The following is a 23725-nucleotide window of genomic DNA, read 5'->3' on the forward strand; positions in this document are numbered from 1 at the left end:
GTTTCAACCTTCCAAGTTCTCCACCAACACTGCACGTCTGTGGGGAGCAGGGTACGCGCTCGGGCACACACCAGGGAGTAGGACGCCAAGTTCTCCAGCTCCACAGGAGGGAGGGGACACCGGTCATCTGCGCGATTCACCCGCGAGACTCCGCGAAGGGAAACCTAAGGAACCTGTCACTGTGACCAGAGGAAACATGCAAAACGCCGAGCGTGTGAGACCCAGACTCCGAGACTTGACGGGAAACTCCACCACCAAACCTTTAAAGTCACTGGGTAGAAAAGCCTCACCTAAAAGGAAACCGGGGGCAGGCATAATGGAAGAATTCCGTGACTGCGCTAAGCACCCACGATGCAAATGCAAGTTGAGTTTTTATTCAATCGTTCTGTGAAAAATACCTCGGGAAACACGGGCATCTTTCCCTTCAATGACCTTTCCCTGGATACCCGCCCCCACCCCGTTTTTTTTAATTTCAGATTTTTAAAAAATGTTATACAAATAGACTAACTCTGATTTAAAGTAAACATATAAAAATCGGGGGACTATTGCTTGCACGGCGGGCGTGGGGGCACAGGGGCGGGCTGGGCAGGGCGGCGGGGACCGCTCCGGGGGGCGGGGGCGAGGGCGGAGGGGGTCCGGTTCCACAGCGAAGGTGCGCAGGCCGCGCGAGCGCTCCCGGGGCGGAAGAAAGCTCAGCAGACAGCGCGCGGGGCGGGCGCGCAGAGAACAAGCCGGCGCTGTTTATTCGTGTCTGTGCCTGGTTGGTACAAACCATGCTCTCTGCTCTGTGGGCCCGAAACGCAGACAGGATAACACGAACAAAGATCCCCCCACACCTCGAGAAGCAGCAAGAAGGAATGCAAGACATCTCAGGACGTACTGGTCCGGGTGGTGACCGGCGCTCGCCTTTAATGCGCATCCAACCTGGTCCTCTCCGCGGGCCTTCCCGCCTCCGCCTACCGTGGACCTTGCCCTCGAACTCGGGGCTGAAAAGCGGCCAAGCCCCTCTCCCTGCCTCCGCGCGACGCCCCAGTCCCTCCTCCAGGGTCAGAGTCTCTGCTCCACGAGGAGGTGCCGGTGCCGGCCCCGGCCGCTGGGAACCCCGGGGCGCGCGGAGGCGGTCATCAAGGCAGCCTGGCGGCACAAGGACCTCACAAAGGAGCCAAAAGGAGAAACCACACCAGCCACCCCAGGTCTGTCTCTGCTCCAACTAGAGGAGAAGCTGCGGGATGGCACGGCCTCCAGCGCGGACGCCCACGGTTAGGAGATGATGGCCGGGGACCACCGGGGCAGAGTCAGATTGTCAGCACTCGCTGACCGCTTCCTCGTGGGCCTCCGCAGGTCCTTGTACTTGTCCTCGCACAGGCGAGAGATGGCCTGCAGGGTGAGAGAGAGGCCGTCAGGTCAGCCTGGAGCCCGCGTCCCTCAGCACTGCGAACCCACGGGAGTCCCGCCTGCTCGCCGGCTTCGGACACGTCCCGACTCCTGACACCTCCTGGGGACTCCTCATCCTCCATCATGGGTGTGTCCGCTAACCCTCTGGTCAGGAAAAGGATGATATCCCACACCTTATAAACTATCTCAAAGGGGCTTCCACTGCTGAGAGAGAGACGAATGACATCCTTCCCCCTGCCCGGCTGCTGCCTCAGGGTCAGGCGAGGTCTCCACTCAGAGCGCCTGTGGGAGACACTGGTCTACCCTGTGCTCGTAAGCGGCCGACCTGGCATAGAGATGCTCTTCCTCAGGGAACCACAGGCTGGCTTTCCTGCGGGCCAAGGGGCTGCCAGGGCCCCTCCTGAGCTGGGAGGAGTGACGGGGCCACCAGCACACCAGGAATGCAACAGAGTGGGCTGGATGGGGACCCACGCTCCTCACCAGCCTAACCACTTCACATGTGTCCTTGCCAAGGCTTGACATCACCTGCCTTGGGGCAAGACCTTCGGAGGAAGGGTTTCCTACATCTGCCCTTGAACAGAAGAGCGGCCTCGCCGTAACCGCCACTGGCCACATGGCTGAGTTCTGGAAACCTCACTGCATTGCGACTTAAACCCAGTGCTGGGCAACCAGTCTTCTCCAACTTCTGCTAAGTTTCTTTCTTGGGACTAATGTACTATCAGCTTTTTAAAGTTTCATTGATTTTAAATGTTTGCCTCCTTAAGAACCCTCTTCCCCACCTCCTGACTGTTTTGCTGGCAGCTGTGGCCCTGGGAGACCTCCACTCTGGCCATCCTGATGCTCCCGGGTCTCCCCGAGCCTGGGACAGGACTGGGCCGCTTACCGCGCCTGGCAAAGGTGAGACTTGTGAGGTGAGACCACGGCGGTGTGCAGGGCCTCAGCGCCCCTCCCCTGCGGAGGGCTCCCCCCTGCCATCTTTCCCGTCAGAAGCAAGGCAGGAGAGGCCCGCAGCCTGATGACCATAGCCCTGAGCCCAGGAGGGGACAGCGGGGCGGCCCCAGCTCTAAGCGGGCCGTGAAGAGAGCATTTTGAAAAAATGAAAAATGAAAGCAGAATCAAACCTTTCTGGAATCCCAATTGTTTGGGCCATCTGGTATCTTTTTTCTCATAAAAGTGCAGGCCAGGAAACTTTCTTTGTGGGCTCATGTTTTTAAAAACAGGTGTTCAAAAAAGGTTTTTTTGATTTAAAAAAAGACTCAACGTGCAGTAAGTAGAAGCCCACTGTTAGGAAGGTCACTGACAACCAGCGGCTGTGCGGACTGCACGCGGGCACCGTGCCCCATTCCTCCGCGAGTGCGCAGCCTGCCCTGGGCGCCCATGCCCCTCACCTCGAGCTTGTGGGCCCTCTCCCGGCTCAGGGGCTCCAAGGGGAAGCTCAGGTTGTTGGCTTCGGCCAGAGAACGAAGGTCAAAGTAATACTTGGCATAAACGCTGGAGGGGACGTTGATGTTGAACTGGAGCAACTCGAGGAACTGCCGCTCCAGCTCATTCCTGCGGGAGAGATGGACAGCGCGGCTCAGCTCTCGGCCCCCCACCCCCGACTGCGGAGACAGAGCCCACCAGGGAGAAGAGCCAGCTGTGACCGCTGGGTGGGTGCAGGGTCTGACTGCACATCTCCATGAGGCCCATTGGCTCAAATGGGAGGGGGGCGGGACAGACGGCACAGAGAACCAAATGGAGTCCAGGGAGGGCCCATGGGCTCTGCCCTTCCCAGGAAAAGGGGGCGCTGCTGACCTGCCTCCTCCACAGAGCATGCCTGCAAGGCATGTCAGCAGGCCAGGTGGGCCCGAGAAAGCGCATCTCAAACAAGCTCCCTTGAAAGGCCCGGTGGCCCGCTGAGAACCCTCAACACAGAGCCCGGTCCACAAAGGAGCCGACCCACTCACACCTGGATGGAGGTGGCAGTGGTGGTGGCCAGGACAGAGCAGCCTACCTCTCAGGGCTGACTGACAGCCAGGGTGGGGGGTGGGGGCAGGGGGAAGCATCCTCGGTGATGGTTGTCTGTACGCCTTGGTCCTGCCAGCGGGGTGGGGGACCAGGAAGGCCTCCCAGAGGGGCAGCGGGGCTAGGGAGGAGGGTTGGGGCATGCTGGTCATCTCTCCGTCGTCACTGGAGCCCCGGTCTGAGTGCATCTGCTCCTTGAGGGACCTTGCAGAGCCATCGGAGCCCCGGAGGGCACTGCCAGGCCGCACTGCGGCGACACCAGCAGGAGCAGGAGGCAGGGCGGCGGGGATGCGAGCGCGATGTGCATCCCCAGACCGGAGCCCCAGGCAGGAGCGACCTGAGAAGCCTCAGCGCATTGTCCTTCCGGCCGGTGCCCTTGCAGTGCAGCGGGAAGACCAAGAGGCCGCACGCAGGTCCTTAACGCAGGAGCGGATTCCCTTCCTTGCAGCTTCGAGAGAGGAGTTATGCTGAAATTCCCACTCTCAGTGACTGTTATCTGTGTCCCCTTTATGTGAGATTCAGTAAGAGGTCATCCTCCGAAACACGGGAACCAGGTGAGATCTTAGTAAAATGCGGTTAGGCAGAGGCGCTGGCCTGGGACACACTGCCGCCCAGGGGCCAAGAGGCGCCACCGCGGCCCGCACTCCGGTGTGGGGAAGAAAGCCTCTCTTCTCAGTACAAACGGGAGATAGCCAGTCCGCTATTCCCGCCCCGAACGGCACCGGCACCGACACCACTGCCTGCTGCTGAGGGTGCATCTAGGATTACAATCAGGAGGAATCTGTCTACAAGACGGCGGCTCCCCAGTGCTCCTCAGGGAAAAGCAGCCTTTCTGAATAGTGGAGTGTTTTCTTGAATGTTTCTGTGTAAGTTTGGATGGAAATAAAGATTTTAGAGCTGCTGCATTTTCAAACTGAAGCCAGACTTAGGAAATAAAAATAATTCCCCAAATTTGAATTTCCAAACTGCAGCAGTCCATATGACAGCTTGCTACGCGATACAAATCATCAGAAAACGAACAGTGACGCGAATGGGCTTGACGGATCTGCTGCCCTCAAGAGGATACTTAAAAACAGTTCTAATGTGAAACTTTGTAATAAATAAGTTCAGGTCAATAAACAAAAAATATTTCAGAAATACTTGTCACATTAGATCAACATTGTAAAGAAACCCAATGGAACCCAACTGAATGGCTAACTGCCACTTAGCAACCTGCAAATGGGGCCCCAAATGCACCTAAAGGGAGTTGTTTTCATCATCTAATAGCCTGTAGGCTTTTCTGGAAAAACATGCTCACTTTAAAGACCAGCCACCACGCAGCAACCCCACCTCTGGGCACAGACCCAGGAGAGCGGAGGGCAGGGCCCCGGGGAGGTATCTGCACGCCCGCGCTCCTCCTGCTCACGGCAGTGCTGTTCACAGCAGCCGGGAGAGCAGGCAGCCCACGTCCGACGACAAGCGGTCTACACACAGAATGGAGTCTTCCCAGCATCAAAAAGGAAGGAAACCTGACTCAGGCTACCCTGAAAGAAGCCAGCCACGCAAAGACAAATGCCTCGTGGCTCAACTGAGATGAGGCCCGAGTGGACTCACTGGAGCAGTGAGGTTCTGAGAGACGGGAGGCAGAGTGGAGGCCGCCGGGGGCTGGGAGGTGGGGTTGCATGGGGACAGGGTCAGTTTTATAAGAGTAAGAGTCCGGAGGAAGAGCTGGTGACGGCTACATGACAGCAGGAATGTGCCGAACACCCCGAGCTGTGCCCTGAAGATAGTTTCAGTGGTAAATTCCATACTGAGCATGTCTGTCATGGAAAAACCAAACAAGGCACCAAGCGAGAGAGAGTCTTCTCGCCAGGGCAGCCCCAACCTGGGCCCGCCTGACGGGCGTCAGTGAAACACGGTGCCCCGACTGCCCTCGTGACACGTGCCTCAAGATGTTTGTTTTGAGCGCCAGCATCAGCGAGCCCAGCCTTCCCAGCCAGAGCTGCCCCATCCAGAGGTGCATGCAGGGCCCCACCAAGGTCCTCGGTGTCAGAGACCCTTCAGCTGGAGGGGAGCCTGGGCTCGGAGACACGGGGAAGGCCACCTCAGGACAGCCACACACAGGCGAGGCCAGGAAGAAGGGGACATGGATCAGCAGGGCACCGGAAGCAGCACCAAAAAGCACATCTCCCGTCTCTGCATCTGCAACTCGTAACTGTCTCGCCCTGGGGAGCGAGAAGGGGAGGCCCAGGCCAGCGTGGAGGAGCGGAGGCTGGCTGGGACAAACGACGGCCCCCCCACGCCCCCTCCCCCCAGCAGGGGCCCCAGAGCCAGCCTCAGCCATTTAGCTGAGTGACAGCCAATTCCACTGACTCCTGGGGACTCACAGGGTATCACTGAAAAAGACTGACTCAAGCACTAACTTTTTTTAAAATTCCAGAAGTGAATCTGCGGCTCGGTGCAGACGGTACAAAATACAGCCCGCGTCCCCACAAGCCTGGCTCCGCAGCCGGCCCTGAACCGCACCGAGTGTGGCACAAGCCGACCCACCCCTCCGAGTTCCTGCGGAAACCACTCAGTCTGGCCGCTCCGGGGCTGGGAGGCCCCCCACACACTCGCCTGCTCTGCCGGAGCAGGGTCTTGCACGAGGCCTCGGGACACAGGGCTGCCCAGTGGTGACAGTGAGCGCACGTCTTAGGGGTGCCGGGAGGACCAGCTGAGACATGCAGAAACTGGACAAGGCTCGACTCCTGACAAACAGCTTACAACCACTTCTTCGAGGCTTTCAATAAAATAAGGGCTTCTCCAGTGATCCCGAGTCCACGTGAAGACCCAGCTGGGCAGACGTCTCGATGTGTTAAGGACAGCAGCACAGAAGGCGTCTCCCCGCCAGCTGCGTTTCTCTCTCTCCTTCTGTTCCAAGGCTTGGTGGTGATGACGGCTGCATGACAGCGGGAATGGGCAGAACACCCCGAGCTGGGCCCTGAAGGTAGTTTCAGTGCTATCTGTCGTCTGCCCGTGCCCCGCGGCGCCCTCCGCAGAGAGCAGGGACAGAAAGGAGAAGCGGTCTGAGGCCCAGGTCCGGCGTCCGCAGGCCTTTCCTCTCTGACCCCACGGGGGGGACGTCCTGGGCTCTCTTGCTGACCCTGAGCACCACCGCCACCCACATCCCCGGTCAGCGGGAGGGGCAGCTGGGCCACGTCCCCGCACACACACCTCAGCACAGGTGACAGATGCCAAGGGGCAGAAACAAGGCAGGATTTCTCGCCCCATGCACCTGCTCACAGCCTGGATGACCAGCTCAGAGACCATTTTCACCTTGAGATGCAATCAAGAATTTGACTTTTCCTGCTATCAGGAAGGAATTACAGATGCAGGGAGGGCTTTAAGCGTCCGCAGCAGGAAGGGAATCTGTGCAAGACACCCAAGAACACAGACCAGTGCCCAAGGGCGGCCCAGAAATGGGCGCCCAGAGCAGCGGCAGCCAGCGGACAGGGGCCATGCCGGGAGGAGCCGGCGGCCACCACGGGCCCTGTGCCCCGAGGATCCGGGTCTGGGGACACAGATGTGGATGGGCACACGGTGGAACCTCCTCCAGCCAAAAGCTTCCCTGAGGAAGCCAAACGAACAGTATGAGAAAAATAGCAAAAACTGAGTCAGAAATGCCGACGAAGTGTAAGGAACTGTACAGGGTTCACCCTGAACGTTCTCCAGAACCTATGGAAGGCTTGGACCCGATCTCCCACGTCCCCAGCTCTGAGACCCCAACAACGGACGACACAGGGGCAAGGCGACACAAGGCTCTTTTTAAGCAACGGAACTTGTAAAACAGAACAAAAGCAGTGAAAGTCTCCTCCCCGAAATGGAGTAAGAACAGGTAACATTTTAGTCACCTACTGCCCGGAGCAGGCACTGGGCCTGAGGTGGGTCTGCAGTGGGGACAGGGCTGGCCGGGGGGACAGGACCTGGGGGGACAGGGCCCAGGGACATGGAAGCGGAGGGGGAGGAGCAGGGTCTGAGCACTCACATGTCCTCCACCGTGATGTCCTTGAGGATCTGGCAGTAGTCCACGTTCCACACTGCCTGGTCATCCCACACCTTTGAGGCCAGCAGGATGGCCCCCAGGACAATCCGCTTCCAGTTGGCCGGACAGATGTCGATTTCTGCATAGGTCAGAAGCCTCTCGAGGTAAACCTGCAAGACAGGAAGCCCCTGGGTGACGAGCCAGCGCCTCCCACACCAGGCAGCGCATGCGCTCCACCTCCTACACAGGTCCCCACGGCCCGATCACTCGCTTAAAAAGTCAAGGGCTCAAGGAGTTGAGGACAGGCGGGCGTGAAGGCGCCGCCAACGCTGGACGTGTAGGCGCAGCTGGGCCGATGCCAGCAGCTACAGGCCAGCTCCTCGCTCCACCCACCGCGACACTGGCACAAACCCAGCGAGCAACCAGAGATCTGACAAGGAGAGCAAACAACGTGAAAGAAGAAACTTTTTTTTTTTTAATCTCTACTCTTTTTCATTAAACTTTTTATTTGGATGTGATGGTAGATTTACACAGTGTTGATAAACCTGGTTTTTATTATGATGGTCAAGTACACACAACGCAAAACGCAGCACTTAACCGTTTCGGGTGTGCGGTTCTGCGCTGTTAAGAACAGTCACAGTGTTGTGAAACCCTCACCATCCAACTCTTTTTCCAGAACTTTTTTCATCTCCCCAAACTGGAACTCTGTGCCTATGCAACCCCCAACCCGTTCCCCCTCCTGCCTCCCTGAATGTGACGACCCAGGTACCTGATGGAGGTGGACTCACACAGTACCTGTCCCTTTGTGACTGGCTCCTTTCACTGAGAACAGTGTCCCCAAGGGTCACCCATGCTGCAGCCAGTGTCAACGATTCCTTCCTTTTTAAGGCTGAATAATGGTACAGACCACGTTCTGTTTGCCCAGCATCCATCAATGGACATGTGACTTGTTTCCACTTCTGGCTACTGTGAATAATGCTGCTGTGAACACTGGTGCACAGACGTCCGTTCAAGCCTCTACATCTGATTCTTTCTGGTGTGTCCCCAGTAGTGGGACTGTCGGACTGTGTGATAATCTGCTCAGTATTCTGTAGAACCACCACACTCTCCTTCACAGCAGCTGAACCATTTATGTTCCCACCAGCAATGCACAAGGGTTAGTTTTTCCACATCCTTGCCAATATTTGCCAGTACCTGTTATTTTCTGTTTTTTTTTTTAAATTATAGTCATCCTAATGCGTGTGAAGTGGTATTTTTAAATGAAAGAATTCCAGCTGAAGTTGTAAAATGAAATCACATAATATAGGATTTAAAACTCGCCAAATGTAGACGGCAGACATCAGAAATATCCACAGAGCTCATCAACTAAGCTGGGTCACAAGTTAAGAATGCCTTTCAAAGCTTCCCTTAGTAAAAGCCTCCTTATTGATGTGTTTCCTTTCACACCTCTCTGAATCATGAATTGATTATTTCCAGTTTTACATCAAATGCATTTGCAAAGGCATCGACTGCATCAGAAAGAAAGAATTTAGTTAAATCAATCATCTATACTTTTCGAACTAGTCATAGTTTATCATGTCTGTAAAAGATTAAATACTAGGAAATAACCCAAAAAAGCATGTACAGAAAAAAAATGCTTAAATGGGCAAAACTAAGAAAATCTGAATAGAGCACGAACCTTAGTTCATAATAACGTATCAGTTATTAATAAATACATCATATTAATATAAGATGTTAATAATATTACACGTTTATTATATCCACATACTATCACAATGTTACAGAGCTTAACAATACACTAGGTGTAAAGTGTGCAGGAACTCTCTGTACTGTCGTCACCATCTTCCTACAAATCTAAAATTAAAAGTTGATTTTTAAAAATACATCATGAAAATGAACACACATCCCCAAACTTGTGCAGCGCAGCTGGAGCTCAGCTCACAGAAACGGGTCGCTGTCAACTCCTGTGTTAGGAAAGGCAGGCCTCAAATCAGTAACCTGACCTTCCGTCTTCAGTAACCAGAAGAAAAGGAAGACAGGAAACTAAAGGGACAGCCAGCAGGAGGAAGGAATGAACCAAAATGAGAGAGGAGACAAACGGGTGGAGCCAAGAAAACAGAAAAACCAACAGAACTGCAAGCCGGTTCTTTGGGAAGACCAGCAAAATCAACAAGCCGTTAGCTAAACCGGCCAAGATGAAAAGGAAAAGGACTCCAGTAAGAAAAATCAGAAATGAAAAGAGACATCACAGTAGCCTTTCAGAAATAAAGAGAATTACAGCAAACGGGACAACTCAGGTAAAACAGACAAATCCCCACAAAGACACCAGCTGACCCAAGAAACAGACAGTCCGAATAGGCCGAGAGCAGGCAGAGGCTGAACTGGTAACGCAAACCCTTCAACAAAGAAAAGCCCTGCGTGGAGGGCAGCACAGGGAATCAGTCACATTTAACAACACTTCTAAATGAAGCATAACCTATAAAAATACTGAACCACTAATATACTGTAAATCACCTAGACTTGAATTGTTTAAAAGATACTATTTAAAAAAAACCCTGGCCAAGGCAGCTTCAACGGTGAATTCTATCTATTATTTAAATAATACCAATCCTTCCCAGACTCTGCGGAGAAACAGAAGTGGAAGGAACACTTTTCAGTTCATTATATGAGGCCAGTTATGCTGATTCCAGCACCAAAGGTATCACAAGGAAACGAGAGACCAATATCCCTTACAAATACAGATGCAAAACTCAACAGAACGCTAGCAATCCAAGCCCAGCAACACAGAAAAGAACTACGCAGCAGGACCGAGAGTGCAAGGTGGGCTTAACACATCAACACAATAAAGAACAAAACCACACAACCAACCTCATGGTACAGAGACAGCTCTGACACAATCCAATACTCTCTAAAGATCAAGAACACTCCACATATTAGGAACAGAAAACAACTTCCTCGTCTGGCAAAGGGCATCTATGAAAAACTCAACAGCTAACATCTTCTTTAACGGAGAAAGACTGAAAGGTTTCCAGCAAGATCACGAACCAGACCCGGGCACACACTCTCACTTCTGGTCAGCACGGTGCTGACCTGGGTGACCGGCTGCAGGAGGAAGAGCCGTCCAGCTCGGGAAGGAGGAAGCAGAGCCATCTCCACTTGCAGACAGAAAATTATAAGGAACCTTGTAAAAACTATTAGAACTAACATGAGGTAAACAACATGGAAGGACAGATTCCCACACAGCAGCAGTGAACAACCCGACAACGGAATTCAGAAAGTCAATCCACTTACAAAAGCGTGAAACAGAAGTAAACACCTAGGAATACATTTAACAAAAGAAGACTTGTAAGATTTGTACACTGAAAACTACATAAAGGGATTGGTAAAAGAAACTGAAGAAAATCTGAGTAAACAATTTCTTTATGTAGTTTTCAGTGTACAAGTGGACTGACTTTCTTAATTTCATTGTCGGGTGGGATGTGATGTGGAGAAACTGTGGGCTCCTGACGTTGCCAGCAGCGACACAGAAGAAGGGTGAACAGAGTCACTGCGTGCCCCCGCAGCCCCACCCCTGGTGTGCACCGAGACACGAGGACACGCCCACCCGAAGGCTAGCGCAAATGCTCACAGCGGCGTTATCACAGCAGCCGGGAGGTGGAAGTAACCCAGTGCCCATTAACTGAGCGGTGGACGAATAAAAGGCAGTGTACCCACTCAACAGAGCATCAGCTGGCAATAAAAAAGAAGGAAATCCCACACAGGCTCCAACCTGGGTGAACTCTGGAAACGTGACTGTGGAAGCCAGTCACCAGAGACTAAGCATCACATAATCCACCCACACAAATGTCCTCAACAGGTGGGCCTGGGCTGGGGGCAAGGAATGGGGGGCGGCCACCAGTGGGGAAGGGGTCTCTTCTGGGGGGCTAGGCGGAGGAGGCTGCTGCACCATATACTAAACCCCCTGCAGCGCTCACTTCATGAGGGTGGGCCTTACGGTGTGTGGGCTGCATCTCAGCAAAGGGATGAGAAAACGAGCAATTCCTAACATGTGTCCTCATCAGGTCAGTCCGCACTCTGCCACCCCCATTTCTTCTCACTCCTTTCCTTCTGGCCGGACCCTCTCCATCCATCACTGACTTCCTCCCCAGCCCAATGCCATGCTCTCCGAACAGAGCCCACCTTGTGGCCGCCGACGGCCCTGATCAAGGACTGGACTCTCACTCCCGCAGCCGTGCCGGGAACGTTACAAAGTGCCCTTCAGGCTTCGCTTATCATAAATCAGCAGGTGCAATTCAGTGCCCTCACCTGCTTTTTAAATTTCCTCCTATGTCAGTATCGATAGGAGAGAAGGTTTTAGTATATCCTCAAAGGCTAAAGAAATATAGTAAGTGATATAAAGTTATTGTTCCTCTTTCAAAACAGAGTTAATTAAGCTCTGAAATATTTCTTTGGGTTAACTGGGCTCCGGGTGTCTGCAAACCCTGGAAGCTGTTGCCACAGGCAGGCTGCAGTCCATCTCCTTGCAGGCAGAGAGGCTCTCTGTCCCCTGGGCAGTGATCCATGATGCCAAGGTAAAGTCCAGGAGACGGGCAGAGAGAAAGGCATCTCTGTCAGCTCCAGGCCAAACCTGCCCGGACGTGGCCTTCTGCCCACAGGCCCCAGGCTGGCCCAGCAAAGGCCCGCAGCAGGCGCCAGAGAAACAGCCCTATTTCCCAAATGAGATCTGACCAATGGTCCATCCCTAAGGCCTTGAGAATGCAAGTTAGGGTGGAGACTTTTTATCTCCGGTCTCAGCGCGGGTCATGTCCCACTGTCTCTGAAATTCTAACAGACATATGTTTACAGGAAAACCACAGACAAGAAGGCAGCAGTCACATCACTCCTCCCGGTGTCAGGGCTCATCGCTCCTGATCCCAGTCACCAAACCCCTGCAGGGAGCCAGCCCAGAACCCGGGATGTCGGCGAGGGGCCCGGTCCTTCAGAGCCCCTTCGTGCCCACTCCACTTTCCTGCCTGTGTCTCCGCAGCTTCCCCGCCTCTGAGTGTGGTCTGATTTGAGGAGACCCAGGACAGGGACAGCCAGCAGTGGCGCCAGCGTTCACGGCCGCCCGCCCCGCGGGCACTCACCAGGGTAACTATGGCGCACTCCGCGGTCAGCTGGGCAGCGCTGAACAGTGTCCGAACAAACCGGTAAATCTGCTTCTGCTCGGGGTTGTGTTTGTCGTAATCTGGTGGCACTTCGGATTTCTGGGGAAGGAGATATTCTCAGGTGACCCAACAAGAGCAACAGAGACATGACTGGCTGGCACCCTGACACCCGAGGGGCAGATTACCGAAAGAGGGTGAAGGTTTTCATCGAAAATATCCAAGAGCATCCGTCCATCTGGGTCCCTGGTGGGGAAACAACAGGAAATGGAGTCTACTTTCTGCAAGAACGAATGCCAGTCAAAATGAAACAGAAACATGTTTTCATTCAACTGGTATTTCAAGAAACAGACAGTGCTGAACGTTGAGAGATGGTATTGATTACTCATGAATTATAATTTGTTTTTCTAGGGGACAATATTTAATCATTTTTGAATAGCCCATGAAATAAAGGTTATGAACCACACTTAGTTTCATTAACGTAAGGGAAAATTTAGATTCTCATTTCTTGACTTTTCAAAGGAACCAAACCTAAACTTCTTTAACGTCTTGTTTTTGAGCAAAGGCTGGCGGATCTGTGAAAGCATCACTATGTGGTGGTCGGAAGGACAAAAGTCTGAGGGTAAGAATGACCACTCAGTGCATCCTAGAGATGCGTCTGAAATCTTCACAACATGCAACTCAATCGCTTCACTAATGAGCAGTTTCATGATTGTGTCCTGAGAACAAGGCGTGACACGTGGAGAAATGTGCCTGGTTGCTCCCACGCGGGTACACGCCCGGACCCGTGCAGAGCAGAGCGGCGGCTTTCACCGCAGCGCCACGGGGAGGTGGGGCTCTGGGGGCGTCACCCCCAGGGACAGCTCTGCTTCTATCTGTTTCATATCATTTGAGTTTTGCCAGAAGCTTTTCTTTAAAAACCAAATTTGGAAATCACTGCTTTGGTAACAGCATGCAATTTCCACGGTCTGTGTTTCCAATGTCAATTAGGCTGCAAGTATCAAAAGGCTACAGATCTGTCTCTGATACACACACCCCCACTCATACGCACGCACATGCACACGTGCACACACACACACGCAATGCCATTCAGCAAACTCTCGGGAAACTTTCACCAGGAGTAATTTTAACAATAAAAATGTAGGGTCAAAAATATAAAGAGAGTTCAGAATTTAAGTTAAAATGGCTCTTCTGAGAAGTGGGTTTTGCTCTCAATTCCATTAAAAGCTGTGCCACCTAGTCTCAAGACACCTTCAGGCGACAGTCTGTAAATTAACCAGGCTGATTTCATATGACGGCTTTTCAGCCGGACTTCTCCACTTTCGGCTCCATTTATTCCCACGAGCCCGGCAGGGCACACGATCACACGTCTCAGTAGTATATTGCTGGGCTCAACTCCTAATTCCCTAATTTACTAGCTGTGTATCTCAGGCAAATTATTTAAATCCCCCTGTGCCTCGGTTTCTTTATCTGTAAAGTGGAGATAGTATCGGTACCACCTGGTGGAGCTGCTGTAAAAACTACATGAGATAAGGCGCGCAGAGAGCGGCCCAGGGTGGCCAGAGTGAGCACTTAATAAAGCTGGGCCTTAGCAGCATTGGCTGTGGCTATAAATTAACGTTGACGTCCGTGCATAATCTCAGGGCTGAGGAATCAGCAAGGCTAATGTGAAACTCGTTTGAGAACATACCTAAGTGGCACTGATGGCCTTACATTGCTGGTTAGGACTAACAGGCTTAAACACTGTGAAATACTATCACAGAAATAAGCAGCAAGACAAATTTGCACCTTCACCGATAAGTCACTCTGGTCAAGGTTCCAAGTTCCAACATCCTACATTCTGTAAGTTCTTAAATCTGAAATACTCAGGCACCATATGGACCATGAATCCCAGTTACACTGTAGGGAAAGGTCATTACAGAGAATGCCTTTCCAGGTGTCTGCTTCCAGTATCTGTGCTTTCCCACACGTCCATTATAAGCTCTGTTGTTTACCGTCAACTTCACAGCCTGGCACCACTCTCGTAAAACAGACTCAGGGGTGCGGCCCCGCCCGAGACCCCCGCCAGCCAGGAGGCGGCCTTGCTGGCTCCCGGAGCTGGTTCCCACCAGTTGTCCTTGTGACTGTGTAGATGGAACACGCGTAAATGCCACGTTACTCAACAAGACAGGACCACGTGAGCGTCTCTGTTTTCACAAAACGAAGGGTGCTTCGGAAAGAGCCAGTAACCGGAAACCACTAACGATAAGTCAGCTGCGTGTCAGGAGCGCTCCGAACCTGAACGAGTCCACACTCGGACTGTTCTGCAAATGTCACAGGCTTCCTAAGTGCTAATCACACACACAGAAACCGACCCACCGTGGAAAGGAAGAGTCCCCGGGGCGGCTGATAAGAGGCCGTGCTCCAGCACTGCTGTCACCAGTGCCCACTGCGCAGAGCAGGACCTGGACGCCACGCACTGAGCGTACTTTAACGTCTACATTGACGGAAAACTAAATGAGCGTTCTAGGGTTCCCTATTTTAACTGGCTGTTTAAATTAGCCGAACCATCTCCAGGCTATCAGGAGAGGACTCCTACTACATTGAAATAGTTTATGACTAAACTGACAACAAAACTCTTTCTACTGAATTGAAACTATAAATTAAACATTCTTCTCACGTTAAAGTTACACACCGAAAAGTGTTAAAGTATCTTATAAAAGAGTATTTACGCAAATTACACAGAAAATAAAGTAACGAGGAGACTGAACATGGTCAAGAAACTCTTCTGTTCTGGGGCTCTATCTGGCTTCCTTGCTCAGAAGCAGCCCTGCACTCACCTGGGAAGTGTCAGTAAATCATGCTAACTTTAGAAATTCTATGAAAATGCACTAAGAATATAAAACTGAAAGGCTGAAGGAAGGAGAACGTAATAGCAAAACTGTAACAGTAGACAACGTGTGATGTTCTCAGCACAAAATCAATCAAAATCCACGTACCTGTTTTTGATGTGGTAATATATTGCGAGAGCTACACTGTAAGATAAAATGCAGGAGTTCAGTGTTTCATAAGCATAGTCAAGGTGTTACATTATTTTGCATCAATTTGATCATAAATATTTACAATTTTAAAGTAAAAAGATCCATCTGAACACAGCCCATTTAATTCAGAAATGCTGATGAAGAAAATGCTCTCCTCAATCAGGCACTCATTCCAAGCAATTATTAAATCTTTTCCAGAAACACCAAAACTTCAAGTGATATTCGGGAACAAATTTCTCTTTTATCTGAAATTTTAAGCTTTCCTCCCTTTAAATACAGGCGCTACGTGAAAGCTCAGTGGTGACATCAAACACCTTTGAAGTCTCCAACGCTGCACCTGACATTCTAGAAAGTCAGTGGCTTCTTTACAACTGTCAGACAAATGTGGGTGTTACCCGCAGTGGTTTGCCATTTTTCCTCTTAAATCAATAACCTCTGGGCAATCTGCCTAACTTGCTCGTTCATCTGCTGAAACGGTCCTGAACTCTTATTTGTGATACTTTACATTTTAATATCTTAAAACTAAATTTCACATTTTAAAAGATCTGAATTTAATGAAAACATTCCCATCCCCTGAATTTTCTTCAAGTAATGTTCTCTGAGTATGAAATGTGTTGTATTCAGACTGCAGAAATTTTGGAAAATAAAGAAGTATGCAGAAAAACAATTCCTCTGCCCAGATATGATTACTGTCGGCCTGAGACACACAAATGCCTGTTTCATCTGTAAATCACACATGCAAGCGGGCAGGTGTGGGTCCCACTTTTCTTTGCATTAACATTTTTCTTACCATTAAAATGTTACTGAAAAACATGGTTGACTATATTCCATCATATTGTTCAACTTTATTAGCCAGTCCCCTACTACTGAACATTGTAGTTGTTTTCACTGTTTCACAGCTGCGATCAACATCATAATGAAAGTCGTAACAGATAAAGGCACAGCACCCCAAGTCCTTCACAGCCGAGCCCAAACCCCAGAGCCAGCACATCGGGGCCCCTGTGGCCTCAGTCAAGGGTTCTTGCCACAGTGCTGGCAGGAACATTCCAGGAAAAACCGGTGCTCCTTCCCTCCCACCGCCCATCTTAAAAGTAGGGACCTAAAGCCCAAAAGGGAAAGGATTTTATCCAAAGACGCCACACACCCCCTTCCTCCCTTATGCTCCATTTTTCAGTGAGCCCCCAAGGTGGAGGGTCTGGCTCCTCTCCCACTCAGGCGGGTGCACTTTCCAGTGCTGGCCACTGTCTACTGCGGCCCCAAGTCCACGAGGGCCCCGAGCACCGTGAAGTGCACAGCACTGCACAGCTGTGAAGGGGAAGGCAGCAAAAACGCACAGAAATCAAAGCTGTGCTTTAACCCGTATTTAAAGTCGTTAAAAATTCTGGTCTACTTACATAAATGGTAATATGCACAAATATTTTGAACACCCCACATTTTACTTCCCCAAATCCCCTTTTAAAAAGATTTCCTAAGTAGCCAATGGCCTCCCCTGCCCGGTCTGACCCCCCAGACCCCACCACCCGGCGGGGAGTGGGAGGTGCGCACCACTTGACTGTGCACTTGAGGTCCGGCCGGCTGACTGTGCTGTCGTCCAGAAAGATGGTGGAGCAGGAGCTGCACTTCCTCGCCGTCTGTCCTGGAGGGTGCTGCAGACGGGACAAGGGATATTAAACAGGGCTCAAAGTCTTCCCAGACATCACCCCTCACCTAGAGACTGGCCTGGAGAAGAAAAGGGTCTTAGCAAGAAATGCCAGCACTACCAGCGAGACCGGTACAAACCCCCTTTCTTCCCACAGCAAATCTCCCACTCCTCTACACTCAAAGTCACCTCCACCACCCGCGTCCCACACCTGCATCACAGGGCGAGCTGCGGAGCCCAGAAAAATCACTGTGAGAAACAGGAAACACACTGCTCACTACACTGGTGACATCAGGACCAACACGAAAGAGAGCCCACTGCACCTGTCTTTCTCTGTTCTTGGGGTACAGCTGATCTGAGGACCACGGAAAATGCAGCCAATGTCAAATGAGAACGTCCCAACCTTGAATTTCAGGGAGTGAAGGTATAAATAAAGACGTATTCCCTCCTTAAGGGCATCTCAAGGTGACAGTTATCTGCTGCCTCTGAAAATGCAGCCGACAGGTGGCCTTCCTGCAGGCGCCAGGCGGTCTGAGACCTGGTCCTTCCCAGCTGCGGGCATTCTGGGTGCTCTGCAGAACTTCAGGACTAACAACTACTTCTGAAATGCACTGTTAAGGAAAACAGAATTTAAACTACACGCTGATGACATCTAATTGAATAGTAAATAGATTTCCGGCAATTCCGTGGGGAATATGATTAGTACATATCAATCTGGGTGACTCTTGCTCAAAGCGTTAGAAAAAAAATCAAACCATCCATGTAAGTTTTCACTCGCCTGGTGCCATGCTGACAGTCTAAGTGTCACTTTCAGCAACCAAAGAAATAATTACTTAATGATCCTGCCTGCCTGACCTCCCACCCCCAGCGAAGCCCTCAGCATCCGTGGTTCCCAAACATGAAGAACTCCTTACGCCCCTCAGAGACCAGACGCCCTGCTCAATACTTTCACATTTACTTCTTATTTAATAAGGCTTCCTCTGTAATAAAATTATGGAAAATTACGGAAATATGCAACAGCCCAAGAAATGGAAGACAGTGCTATAAACAGAAGCTCCCCTGGTGGTGACAGCCACACTGGGGGCACACAGCCCCTTACACCCCAGCCAGGGGCCCCGCACCGCTGAAGCTCTGTGGCCCCCCACACACGCCACTTCTACGGGAGGAGCATGCGGGTCAGGACCAAATGACCAGTCGGGATGCTCAGGAGGCGGCCTGATCTTGGGCCCTTCCTCCTAAGCTCACACTGCTCTCCACCTGTGCCCTGCTCAGAGCATGTCTCCCAAAGAGGCAAAAGCAATGTTTAGAATTTTTCCCACTTCAGGCCCTGGACCACACTCACTTCATCCCTCGATGTCTATGGCTTAATACTTATGAAAAAACTGTATCCACACTCAAACTGCCAGAAAGACTTCCATCAGTTTTGCTACTGAACTTGAAAAGTAAACAGAATTGACCCAACTCCAAGAGCAGTAACAACAGCAACATGTCCACAGGGAGCTACAGCCAGCGCGCAGCACCGCCTGAGCAGGCAGGCCAGGAGCCACAGCCAGGAGCCACAGCCAGCGTGCAGCCCCGCCTGAGCGGGCAGGCCAGGAGCCACAGCCAGCGCGCAGCCCTGCCTGAGCGGGCAAGCCAGGAGCTACGGCCAGGAGCCGCTCTACGAGATCAGAGAGCCAGGGCCTCCAGACTCTTTCATGGTCCCCCACCTGTCAGGTGATGGACCCAGGGCATGACTAGCTTCGTCTGGCTCCAAGTCCAGCTCACAGTGTGACTTCTGCATAACTGATCAGTAATGCTCCCAGTTACTCCATTTCCTCACAAAGTTCTCAGAAGCATCACCTGCCTTAATATTAGAACAAATACTGCGACTGTGTCATTGGGGTCAGGGAGGCTGGCCATTTAACCCCTGACTCATTCTGTTTAAATATCTTTTTTCTTTAACTTAGAATGATTGATTTACTTCAGGTGTGCTGTCATCAAGGGGCAGGAGGGTGTCACAGAAAAATTAGGCTAAAGTAAAAGGCTCGAGTTTTCCCTGAGTTCCAGGAGAGTGATTCCAGGCTCCCAGCCCCTTACAATGCCACCCACAGTTTATAATAAGTCTTCCACATTTTAATTAAAAGATTCATTAAAATAGCTAGTTTAAAGAAAGAGCATAGCCAAAACGTCAGCAAATTTTTCAATAAACTACACACTTCAAATAAAGCCCTTTACGTAAGTCTTTCTAAACTACCCAAGTGTCTCTTTTGTAATGTATTAACTTTTCCTGTGACTGTTGATCTAATTACGTCTAAAACATGGATCCTGATTAGAGTATTAATCTTCATAACTTTCCCTGATTTAACTTCCTGTCAAAGCTCCCCAAGGGGTTTACCCTCAAAGGGTTTCAAGCTTTAAAACCTGCAATAATTCCTTCAGAAGCAGCCTCCTTTTACTTAACTTTCCAGCCTCTCTTGGCTACTCTGAGCCAGTGAGAGACCCCTCCTTCCCAGGCAGGCAGGGTCCCTCTCCCCTGCTCCTTCCCTGGGGAACATTTAAGGCCTCTGCCCCTTTCACTGGCCACTGTGGTGCTGGCTGGGGGGGATTTCCCTCCACCTGCAGTGATCAGCATCTGTCCCTCTCCTGAAGGGCTCTGCTTCTCCAGGTGAGACTGCGGCGTACGTGTGTGGTAACCCGCACCTCACGGAGACAGTGTTCTCTCCTGGAGATGGACATAAGTTTAGGGGCAAGGAGGCCGTGGCTGTACCTCGCCTGGTGGCTGGGCGCCACAGTCCTGGGGCACAAGTCGGGGTGCCGTGGGGGCCCCCGGCCGCTGCACCCACTGCTCAGGGAAAAAGGAAGCATCTTCCTGCCTGGCCAGCAGGGCAGGGACACACTGCTCAGAGCGGCCACATGGCTAGAGCTGGGTTTTACAGATCCTTTTAGAATTAAAGTGTGGTCAAGTTTACCCGTCCTCTGAGCACATGCAGACCACCGGCCCTACACACACGAGGGGAGGTGGCGGGGGGAGGGGAGGCAACCAGCCTGCAGGAGGCAGCTGTGCTTATCCCAGCGGAACTGACCTAGGGGAGAAAGGCCCCTGGGCGAGCGGGTGGGCGGACCGGTCAGAAACACAGCAACCCGGGTTCCTGGGCCTGGGAGCTCCTCCGCGTGCGGACGAGACTTGGGTTCCATCCCCACCCCCGACCCGGGCGCGAGTGCTCTCAGCGCTGGGCAGTCTCCGCGAGGAGCACGGGGACAGCCCCACTTACGTGGTTGATGAAGAGACTCTTCCGTTTTTCTCTCACTGTGAAAACAAAAGATGCAACAGAGATGTTACTAGCCTGCATGGCTGCCCCTCACAGGTGGCCGAGGACGGGCCTCAGTGTCAGGTCCCCTCCTCCAGCCACCACCGGACCCACATGCTCCATGACCGGTCGGAAGTGTGGTCTACACAACGCAGCTCTGGCCTGGGCCGGCAGAGCACACCGCCCACCCGCGGGGGGATCGGCCTGCCAGCCAAGTACACACGAATCAGCACATCCCATAAAACATGCCCGCACCCATCCCTTTCAGATGATCAACAAGTAACAGGACTATTTACCTCTAACCCAGCAAAGGACCCACCAAGGTCCACGCTGCTTGGGTGAAGCACGGTGACACCACCCACCACAGCAGTAAATTCAGGACGGCGTCGGCGGTGGCCTCACTGCTCTCCAAGGGGGTGCTGGGGTGACACCTGGCTTCCGGAGGCCACCCAGGGCATCCTGCCCCTCGGGGAGGCGGAGCAAACCCACAATGAAGACCTAACTAACCCTCTCGGAAAGGTCGTTCTCACCCTGCCGGCTGCGCGGCACGGCCTGCACCCAGCGTCTCAGAACAGGGGCCCTCAGCCTCAAAGACACAGTGGGGAACAGAGAACCCGGAGGAGCTTCTCCAACACTGAAGTCAGCACACTCTGCATTTTCGCCTGGAGACTGGCGAACTACTCAGCACGCGCACCGAGCAGGCTGCTGTGCAGGGCACAGAGGACAGGTGTCCCTCGAGGAGATGATGTCCTGGGCCCCGGGAACCCTGAACAACAGTGTAGAACCCGGCCCACCACCTGCAGGGCTGCTCCCAGCAGTCCAGGCCCCAAAGGTAGATTTTCACTCGCTTCCTCCAGCTGCTGTGACTGGGGAGCCGGGAACTGTGTCCTCAGTGCATTCTGTTCTTTGCTTCCCTGGGAGGCACTTCTCTCTTCCTCAGAAGTCCGACCCTCTCTGCAGTGACCACCGGCCACCAGAGGGCCCACCCGCAGGCCACATGTGTACCACGCAGAGTGAGGCTGGACCAGCGCGCGGAGCACGGGGCACAGAGCACGCAGTGCAGAGGCAGGTGGCGCCTCTGACCTTGTGCAAACATGCACCCACCCACATGTGGACCACAACAAAAGGGAAACGCAGGTCTAGCAGGGAGCCCTGGGCTGTAACGGCTTGGCATGTATGCTGCGCATGCACAGGTGGGTGTGACCTGTATACGAGTGTCTTCCTTAAATTCACTCATGACTGAACTACTGGGCCACCATCCACCACAGCAGCCGACCTGACAAGTTTCCAGCAAATTCCGTACATGACACTTAGGCCTTCCCAGGGCATCCCAGCAGCAGGTCTGTGCAGAGGTTTTGTGTCTCCCAGTTCTGGGAACCAGCCCTGAGGTCACCTCAACACCTTTATCTAGCAGATAAAGATAACCACGTCTCAGGAAATATCTGAGCATCTTACGTGGGCTCTATGGAAAAGATTAAGAACTATTCAAGAAGAGCAGAGCGGGTTGAAATACAGAACCTTCAACGGTTGTGGCTGAAGGGTCTTACAGGAAAGCTGTAAAATAAACAAACAACGACGCCACAGCGGAAGAGCAAGACCGCCGTGAGAGCGGGCGCCTTCCCGCCCACCCCCCAGGGGGACAGGCCTCCGGGGGCAGTCAGGCCACTGTCCTGAAGTCCCACTGATTCCAACTGGAAGAGTGAAAGCCAGCAGTTCACCAAGACACCACAGAACCCCTAAGGACAAGCTGTCGGGCTGTGTAACGGTAACTCCCGCCCCCGCTGTTTCTGTGAACACCCACATGCCCTGCTTCCCCTGGAGCAGCAGGGCCGCGGGACCTGTCCTGAAGCAGGCCCCCATCCAGTGTCACCCTGTGTTAATTCAACTCTCCCAGTCGGGCCTGCACAGTGGCTGAGGCTCCACACTTATCGCCGTGGCTGGGGGAGTAGCTCCTACAACCGGGGGAGAAACTCTTCTGCAGATCAAGTGGACGCCAGCTCCTCAGTGCCCACAAATGGAAGGAAAACAAGACTGAATTGAAGGTCTGAGGAATGATTCTGGATAGTCAATCCCTTGGCTTTGTGGACATGCAAGTCAGATGGAGCACAAAGAATTCAGTGATGTCACTGACGAAACTCCTTTCACTCCCATCGATTTATGTCCATGAACAAAGTTCCCCAGCACATGTCCACGGAGCCAAGAGGACGTGACGGACGGCGCCTCGCTCCACATACACGTGACACTCATCCACGGGAACACCTCAGAATGACAAATTTCCCCCCAAATTATTTCACATTTCATTTTAACAGTTATTTATTTAATGTTTAAAATTTTAACGTTTGTATTGTTTTGATCAACTGAGGGCTGAAGATGAGACTGCACCCCAGAACAAAAATGTATGTATATTTAGAGACTTCCTTCCAATTACGAGAAATAAAACTTAAATTACATTTAGATCCATATTTTCATGGGAGTGAAGTAGGGCAGTGTGACCGGCGAGTTTCAGGAAGCGCACCGTGGCGCACCACGAGGGAAGGCTGTGAGGCACTGGCATGGGGACACGAGTTCCAGGCCAGAGAAGTGGCACGAAATTCCCGACTGCTCAGGGAGAGAGAGCTCCTGCATTCTTAATGCCTGCTGGGGCTTATCCAGTCACCACAGCACGAAGATTTTATCTGAAACATTTTTTAAAAGAGGGATGGTTTTGTTTTCAAATACCAATGTTTAAAATACAAGAGAAATTAAATCCTTTGATAGGATGAAAAATTTTTACAGTCACCAGAAAAACGTTTTAAGGGAACTGAGAGTTTTTCAAAGTTATCTTCCATGAGCGTGAAACGCAGTGGTGCACGAGCTTTGGGCTCCTACAGATCCTTCAATGTCTCCCTGCACAGCAGCCCCTGCGGAACCTGACAGGCCACAGGGGGACACAGTGCTGCCCAGAGTGCTGGGAGGGGGCATCCCAGACGCGGCGACCGTAAGCGCTGGGAGTTGCGGCAAGGAGACGGCAGGAAGAGGCCCCCGATCCTGGTGGGGCAGGGGCCGGCCGCCTACAAGTGCCAGAGTAAAGGAGAGCAAGGAGGGTGGTCCTCCAGAGGGGCTGCGTGTCACGATGCAGGAGCTGCGCACCGCCAGGGGCCAAACTGGGACCCAAATAGGGGCCGGCCAGGCCGCAAGACGCTCCCCAGTGTCGGTGTTGCTGAAAGATTGGCCAAGAAATCCAGAGCTCA

The 23725-nt window shown here is 52.3% G+C and overlaps 1 protein-coding gene across 8 annotated transcripts in view; it reads right to left on the bottom strand.

Moving 5' to 3' along the window:
* Window positions 1-725: 725 nt before the first annotated feature.
* The window catches only part of CCNY (cyclin Y), a 61473-nt gene continuing 38473 nt past the window's right edge, over window positions 726-23725 (bottom strand). For 4 of the 8 annotated variants that reach the window (XM_072955209.1, XM_072955208.1, XM_072955212.1 and 1 more), the window contains 8 exons: window positions 20460-20512; window positions 17112-17212; window positions 15525-15560; window positions 12735-12792; window positions 12529-12648; window positions 7406-7572; window positions 2784-2946; window positions 726-1377 (listed from right to left, as the gene is read on the bottom strand). In XM_072955209.1, coding sequence (XP_072811310.1) covers window positions 1261-1377; window positions 2784-2946; window positions 7406-7572; window positions 12529-12648; window positions 12735-12792; window positions 15525-15560; window positions 17112-17212; window positions 20460-20512 — 815 coding nt within the window. In that variant the 3' untranslated portion in view covers window positions 726-1260. The remainder of the gene's footprint in view (window positions 1378-2783; window positions 2947-7405; window positions 7573-12528; window positions 12649-12734; window positions 12793-15524; window positions 15561-17111; window positions 17213-20459; window positions 20513-23725) is intronic. The other 4 variants (XM_072955211.1, XM_072955213.1, XM_006217332.4 and 1 more) reach the window with 1 other exon arrangement.

This window comes from Vicugna pacos, chromosome 35 (assembly GCF_048564905.1).
Source record: "Vicugna pacos chromosome 35, VicPac4, whole genome shotgun sequence".
In the NCBI taxonomy this organism is placed as follows: Eukaryota; Metazoa; Chordata; class Mammalia; order Artiodactyla; family Camelidae; genus Vicugna; species Vicugna pacos.